The sequence below is a fragment of the Amblyomma maculatum genome, chromosome 1 (assembly GCF_055883805.1).
Source record: "Amblyomma maculatum isolate TAMU_Amacu chromosome 1, ASM5588380v1, whole genome shotgun sequence".
NCBI classification, from domain to species: Eukaryota; Metazoa; Arthropoda; class Arachnida; order Ixodida; family Ixodidae; genus Amblyomma; species Amblyomma maculatum.
In genome coordinates, this window is record NC_139344.1 from 316,330,916 (window position 1) to 316,339,144 (window position 8,229).

At 46.3% G+C, this 8,229-nt stretch overlaps 1 protein-coding gene across 1 annotated transcript in view; it reads right to left on the reverse strand.

The window, feature by feature from the left end:
* Positions 1 to 8,169, reverse strand: part of adp (WD and tetratricopeptide repeats 1) — a 49,244-nt gene extending 41,075 nt beyond the window's left edge. The window contains exons 1-3 of the mRNA XM_084607778.1: positions 8,030 to 8,169; positions 7,146 to 7,243; positions 6,419 to 6,502 (exon numbers count right to left, since the gene is read on the reverse strand). Coding sequence (XP_084463904.1) covers positions 6,419 to 6,502; positions 7,146 to 7,208 — 147 coding nt within the window. The 5' untranslated portion in view covers positions 7,209 to 7,243; positions 8,030 to 8,169. The remainder of the gene's footprint in view (positions 1 to 6,418; positions 6,503 to 7,145; positions 7,244 to 8,029) is intronic.
* Between the last annotated feature and the right edge of the window lie 60 nt (positions 8,170 to 8,229).

Genomic DNA, 8,229 nt, shown 5'->3' on the forward strand with positions numbered 1-8,229 from the left:
AGGGCAGACGTCTTTCCTTGTGATTTTGTTTAGGCGACGATAGTCAATGCAGAAGCGAATAGAACCGTCTTTCTTCCGCACTAGGACAACAGGGGAGGACCAGGGACTGTTAGGAGGCTCAATCACTCCATTCTGAAGCATTGTGTGAACTCGGCAATACTCGGCGCTCGCTGGCAGACACTTGATAGGGGCGCTGACGCAGAGAAGCATGGGAACCAGTGTCAATGTGGTGGGCAACAGTTGATGTGCAGCTCAAAGCGGACTGGTGAGAGTCGAATGAAGAACGGAGTGATGAAGCAGCGCGAGAAGTTCTGAGCGTTGAGGTTCAGGAAAACTGGCATTGATGGAGCGGAGGAAAACGTCGACAGAAGACTGGTCCAGCGCAAGAACAGGCGGTGTGAGTGCAGCCATGTCAGCGAGCTGTGAAGCTGCTGTTGCGTCACCAGGGAGAATAGAATCAATGAACTGGATGGTGCCGAGGCATTCACCGCGACGCAGAGATACGAGAAATGAGAACGGATTACAAATCCAGAGCGCGATGAGGCCAGCTGACATAGAAAGTACGGCGTAAGGCAGGAGAAGATTTTTGCGGTTTAGAAAGACAGGCAATGGGATGAAAAGTACATCAATACGGCGGGAAAAAGCACGAGCGGTGGGCACAAGAACGAAAGAGCACGCAGGGAGATCAGTATCTTCAGCAACGAGGACTTTGGGAAAAGGAACATCCGGCGACGGTTCGTCTAGCGCAAAAAACTCCAGTTCGGCACAAGCACAGTTGATCACCGCATTATGACGCGACAGAAAATCCCAACCCAAGATAAGATCATGAGAGCAGGTAGGCAAAATTACGAACTCTATTGCGTACACAACTTCTTGAATGATGACTCGAGCTGTGCACACCGCTATAGGCTCTACAGGCCAATGTTAATAGAACTAAGATCAGTTGCCAAACTATCCGGGCTCTGCATGCTGCTGAATCGACGCCTCAATTTCAATGCGAGTTGGCGCCGCCGTCGAACTCGGCTCCAGGTCGCCGTCGAAACGCAAGCAGACGCCGTGGAACCGGCCGTCCGGCGGAGCATGTAGCCTTCGGGAATGTTAAATTAACTGGCGCCCCAAATGCCGCACTTGCTGTTATTTACGCTAAAGAAAAACGTCAAGTCTGAACCCCGTGTGGCGACCATGCTACAAAACTCTGCTGAAGCAACTTGAGTTGTACAGGTGATCGCTGCTCAGCCAACCTGGGCGGCGGTCATCTTTTGAATGGAAAGTGGTTGTATGAGCTTCGTCCCCGATGTGGCATATATGAGACATCTACACTAAAGGTGCAGGTACGATTATTGCAAGGATCATCTAAGGTCACTAATAAACTTAGGTCAGTGCAAAGGTCTGGCACGTGTTTCTGCTGTTTCTGCACCACCGCATATGTGCTTAACGACCAATTAGCAAGATCTTCACATCACAAAGGGCCGCATTTGCGGCAATCTAAAGTTGACCGCGAGTTACTACGATGTCTGTGGTGCGGTTTTCTCGAACAAGCGGATTATGCACACAGCACTAATTTCGTCAATGAGCATGTATAGTTACTTTAATCCGCGTACCACGCGCAACCTAAGCCGCGAAGGCAGCGAACTCCTTCCGCTTCGCGAGTTGTCTGTTCCTCTCTTCCCTCAAGAAAAGAGCGAGCGTAGAGAGGAGCTTCAGCGCAAACAACTTGAGACTATAAAGTTTAGTCTTTTTTGGGATTCACTACTCTCGGTTTATCATCCCTGGCCAGCACCAGCGTCGCAAGTATTTATTTTGTGATCATTCGCGCGGTGCGTTGCTGCAGACACAAATACAGAGGTGACTCATTCATAGCTGCCTATATACATTACTGTACAAATTATTCACAGTACTTTTCGCACTTTATAAGAATTGTATACATTATACCAGCCGAGACTTAATTATTCCTTCTGACTCACATTACTCCTCTCGGACAGAAATTTTGTGTAAAAATGCATTCGCTTTACCAAATAAAACATCCTTACTTGCACTGTAAGCTGTACAAAGTGTAGGTATCATGCTATCCGTGGTAGCTTCCTGTTTTAAAGCTGATCCACAATCGAACGGATTACATCTCTGGGCAAGTTTTCGGTAGTTTGTCACTCTACCACTTACTAATTGTCAGTTAGAATAGTTCAGTCGCTTGTAGGGTCCTTGAGTACTCCAGGAACACATTAGTGCTTTTCAGTTAGAAGATAATGACACACTTGTTTATATATTTAGTGCTTTCAGCTCCTGAGCATCAAAAATGCCACAAAGCTGCCGCCGTCACCTTCCACTATCTTTCGCCAGCGTGGGGATGATGGTTTAAGGATGCTTCTTCAGTGTGACAGTCCGGATTCACTTTGTTTTTCTTCCATGACTATACCTTTGGCAGTTTTCGCTTCTTTGTAGGCGGCTTCTATAGGTATGAAGGCAGATTAGAAAAAACTGCGCATCCTTCAAAAAAGCTTCATTTACCCCTCTCAATTCTTTACCATTGATAACATGAGTGTACGTTTTCAGTATATCTTCGTGAAAATGAAAGGTCCAAAACACGTGATTTTACAGAAAGCTTTCTGTCAATACGAGGAATCGCGCGATCTCATGCCGCACGGAGGCCCGCGTAATGTGGAGCCGAGAACAAATGCCGCACGGTAGTGTTGCTCCTGTAACCGCTCGCGCAGCCCAGCACACAGCTCGCCGGCTTGACCGTTAAAAACTCTGTATGCAAGCATAGGCAGCACAAACAACGCTCACTACAGCAACCGCGTCGCGAGCACACTGCACTCTATCCTGCGTGCACTCACTGTATGAGCCTAGCCACTGATCCTGGATCCTGGTTAGACTGCAGCGCCACTCAAAACAGCCAGTGACGGCGGCGCCGCGAAACAGCTCCCAGTTTGGCAACTGACCCTATTTCTATTAACATTGCTACAGGCTCGGCACTTGCCGTGCATACGAGAATCCTGAAATAGGTGTCGTCACTTTGCGCAATGAACGGCAAAGACTTGCAGCCATGGCAGAAACAGCAGCGCCGGTGTCGACCAGAGCCAGTACTATAACGCCCTCAACAGAAACTTCAAGCAGATTTGCAGGAGATACGCGAGGCCTTTTACAGTTGGCTCGTTGCACAGTTCTCGCCTCAGGAACTGCGGCATTCAGTTTTCCTCTTGCACAAGATTGGGACGCCGGCGCAAAGGAGATAGGGAGCGGCGACGCGGCGAGGAGCAAAGGTAGTACAGTCATTCGCAACGAAACCTGCAGATGAATCGGCGGCTGCATATTGATCCCGGGTTGGCTGCCAGGAAGCTGAAGTTCGGCGCGATAGAAAATCATCGGGAGTGCGATTTCGGCAGTACCGGGCAATGTGACCAGCACATCCACAAGAATAACAAATGGGACGGTTATCACTTGTTTGCCATGGATTTACAAGATTTGATCAATATTTACAAGATTTGATAAATATTATTCTGTCTGGATAGTTTGCATGGACTACTTTGGAAGCCAAGCTCTATATAGTGCAGCAAAACATTTTAGTTCTTTAGTTCTATGATATATGTACCGTCTTTGCCAAAAGTAACCAGGCTGCTCCGAAGGCTGGCAGAGCAAGCTCGCGGCTGTGTGGCGGTGTTGCACTCGCTGTGGCTTATCGGTGCTCGTCAGCTCCCAGGGTACAAGAGCTGACGTAACTTCGCACCCTCACTCTCACCCGTTGGATGATAAAAACTAGGCGCATATGATGTGTCGGCTGCAGTTTCACATGTGCGAAGCTTGGTTGAGCCCAGCAAGGGCGCTCAGTATAGCGACGGGGCTATTCGCCCTTCTTGGCAACTGCCCTGAAGCAGATAATATGTCGCATTTCTCGGTGTATAATTATACGTGCTTGTGTTCTGTAATCCGCTGCTGAAACGCACCAGCAGAATTGCGCTTTCCTGTGTGTTCAATGCACCTGTGAGATGTCCTCGGCCTAGACACCAGTCTGAGCACCATTCAGAACCGTCTCCAGGAAGCCCGATTGAATGGATGTGTGGCGGCGCAGAAGCCATATTTGAAGGCAAGACAAAAAGGCACAATGCCTAGCATTTGCTCACACCCACGAGCAGAGGACTGTAGACGACTGGCGACAAGTCATCTTTACAGATGAATCAAATCCATGCAATTGCTGGTATGTCCGAATAAGATTAATTTGTGTGAAGTAAAGAGCACAGCATTCTAAAGCACAGTAATCCCTGGGCAAGTAAAAGTAGAGAAATGAAACTGTTTTTCTTTGCTAGTCCTGTTACAGCAATTACTTCAATTCTGTAAGCCGAAAAGTGCTTTTTTCTTTCTCTGTGGCCTGACAATCATGATTTTGAGTTAAATGTGTATTTTTTTTTTTAATCACGCATTACATAGGAGCTGATCAACGCATTATTATTTCGCAAATAGGTACCTGCCCGACTTCACGATGCAAATAATCACCAGTGGTCATCATGCCATGAACATCTGGGGAGCTGTCAGTGCACAAGGCCTTGGTCCTATTATTAGATGCCTTTAAAGTTTAACACAGACAGTTACTGAGACATCCAAGACCACTATCTCATCCCGTACACTATGGATGGGTCATTTAAAGATGGAGTATTCCTCCTGCAGCAAGACTATAGCCCCGTTCACACTGGGCGAGTTGTAAAAGGCTTACTTGAAGAACGGGCTGTGCAGCTATTGGAGTAGACTCCAAAAGGTGCTGATATGAACATCATTGAGAATGTTTGGGTTTGGGGAACTTTGAAAAGTAATTTGTTTTGTATCAATCACAGCACGGGTCCAGATGACCTCTGGGAGGCTGTCAAGACAGAGTGGGACAACCTCCGAGAGCAACCCGAATATGTACTCATTATATGGGTCCCTTCCTCGGCGTATGACTGATGTCATTAACATGAGCGGGAGCTTCACCCATCATTAAACTTTGAGTACACATAAAAAGGGCCTTTGGAAGCTTTTTTTTTAACTGTCTGCAGCGTGTTGCCCTTTTCTCCTTGCATGTTTGCAAAATATAGCCGATCACAGACGACTAAATGAGATATAACCTCGTTTTGTGTTTGTCTTTTTTTTCCTCCAATGTAAGAAAGCAAATCTGCGCCGTGGGAAGTGATCCTTAATTAGCTCACTTGCTATATGTTGAGCCCCTACCTTCATAATGATGACAACGAAGGCAACACATGCATGCTATTCTTTTTTTTCATGCGCTTCCTTGAGCCAAGAAAAAGCTGACCACACTTGCCAAAGCGCTGGACGAGCATTTCTATTCTATAGCTAAACTCGCAGAACACATCATGAGCTAGTTGGTTGTTCATCACAATAAAAACAGCACGAACTTCAAGACGGATGCAGAAAGGGAGGACAACCAAGGGAAGATGATCAGTTGTTGGATCAGCGCCTGTGTCTCGTCTTCCCTTTCTGCATCCTTCGTGAAGTTTGCTCTGTTTTCATTGTCACAAACTCGCCGCGAAGCGAAAAACAAACCACGGCGGTCGTGCAGGCTGAAAATGGTGGCGTTCTTGAAAAAGCAAAAAGCGCAAGCTGCTGAATGCTAACTTTCTACACGGCGCGGACAAACAACAAATGCTGGCATGATGTATTGAAAGTGACCCTGGCGAGCACTGATGGCAGCAGTGCAACTTCGTTCGTGGTGGTGATAACGCGAGCATCAAGCTATCGAGATGGGCCAGCCAGATGCGCCGGTGTACTCTCGCTCTTTGCCGCGTATCTTCTGATAAGAATGCGCTGGCATGCAGCTTTTTCCATTTCGGCCACAGCTTGCATGCTCCGTATTACTTTTGGGGCATCTATACATTCCCCAGTACTGCTACAGGGCAAATCAGCAAAGGATACTTTTTTTTGAAATATTAAAATTTACTGCACGATATCACTGAGAACTATACTAGCGCAATGCTACAGCATTCTGCATTTCACTGCTTTTGAAAACTCAATACTGCAGTGTAGCTGTCAATGTTAAAACACTTTGGTGGACTAGTTGGTTAAGTATCCTGTATGAAAATGTGCAGACAGACAAGTACAGAGGACGTCGGTGCACATCGGTCTTCTGGTCTATTGTGCTTATCTGTATCTGCGCTGTTCCATACAGGCAGTTAATATTATTTGTTACAATCGTTTCTATACTTCAGTTCTGATGCAATTAAGTTTTGGAGGCATTTTTTCACTGGAATAATTTAATGTGCTTGGATTAATGTGAATGGCTTCAACCCATTCTGTTTCCAGGCAGCATTCTGACTTTCACTTGTAGCTCTGTCCAGTGATTACAGCACAAGTGGTACAATTAGATACAGTTTCCAGTGGTACAATTAGATACAGTTTCCAACATAATTATCAATCAGAATCATTAGTTCATTACCTCAAGTTCAGCCTCAAGACCAAGTCTTGCTACCAGATCTTCTGTAACTTGCAGTTTCCTTTGTACACGTGTAATGCATCTGTCCTGGAATGTCAAGACAGTTAGCTGTGACAATAACCAGCTTACAAAAATGCATCATCAACTCCAATAGGACTGAGTGAAAAGAATATTTTATACCACAAGCATGCATTATTTATGTATTCACTGCCCGAGTCAGTTTGGGACATTAACCCCTATTGGCCAAACCCAACCAAAAACATTTAACATGAATTCTGTCACAGTTGCAAAATATTTGCTGTAAAATGAAAGTAACAATGTAGCATCTGGATAAGGCAAAAAAGAAATAAACATATGAGTAATTCCGAGAAGAATGTGGAAATGACAGTTCTGCGGCATTTAATTGCTCGATGGATTATTTTTGTTTTTTTCTTCGCGAATAAAAACGGAGACGCAGGCCGAGAAGAATGGCGTGAAATATATGCGCGACGGAACAATTTGCATTTGCTTACGGAGATGATTTACCATCATGCACACATATTCGGTTACGCCAACATTTCTGCTACTGTAGCTGCATAGCAACCACTTCCACGAAGTAAATTTTACTCTCGTGCAAGCATAAGTAGAGGCAAAATTTTGCGACTAAATGAGTGGCAACGCACTACGTCTGAACAGACAAGCCTACGTTAAGACAACGAGCACAGTGATCGGGTTGCCGCAGGCGACTTACCTTGACTTGTCGCTCGCCAAGCAGCCGCACAACGCTCTCTTCGCCGTTGTAGCGGTACGCCATGGTCTCGGGAATCGCTTAAACGCAGCTCATTCTCCCTAAGAAAATCAGACGCCTGCTTAAGCCAACGGCACGCAGACGTGTGGTATTAATTCGCTCGCGTTTCACGATCTGAGAACAAGAGAATCTCACGCGAAGTGCGCACATCGCGGCGCTGTTACAGTACACGCATAAATACGCGTCTTTGTAGGTCATGTGTACGCCGCTGAAGACACCCGTTATATTTATCAAACCAGGAAGTTCGTTACCCTTATGGAATAAGCTTGTCTAGGTGCAAACGTGCTAAAGTTTCTAGCGTTAGCTGCGGTAAGCTGTCGCGTACTGTGCAGCTGACGAAATTTCGCTACCCTGCCCCCGTAACCATTCACAACAGCAGCACCTTTTGAGATAACGTCAAGAATCTGCTACTAGAATTATATTTATCTGCGGATCCGACAACATCAAGTCAGCAGGGGATGTTATGCTTAAGCGATCGTCTTCTCATAAGCGTTGACAGCATGCGATCCGAAAATTAATCGACTTTCGGATGAGGGTCGGAGAGCTGTGTCGCGGAGCGAACGGCTGTCACGTTTGGTCACGCCCCAAAAGGCAAGGCTGAAGCAGGCTGAAGTCTGTAAACGCATGCGTAACAAAGATAACAGTTTGTAACTATCACCAACAACCACTGCAGGGCGAAAGCAAAACAGATTCCTGTCTAGGCCTACTGAGTGGTCTTGACAGCTGCTAATAATTCACGGTGTTTGACCGAAGGAGAGGTACGCAAGCATTTCGCAAGTTATGCCGCAGTGAAACACATGCAACGCAAAAAAGTGCGGCGCGCTTACCGTTAAGAAGAAATCGCCACAAACGAGCGACATATACAGAGCGGCTCCATGTTTACAAACTACGTCGATCAGCTGACTGACCAATCAATTCAAGACGCCTTCAGCGCGAATGCTTTGAGCTCTCGAACTCGTAAAGTGAAGGCATTTTATCAACTGTATGTTTCATTAGGACGATAACTGAAAAAGAAAAGTGGAGCCTG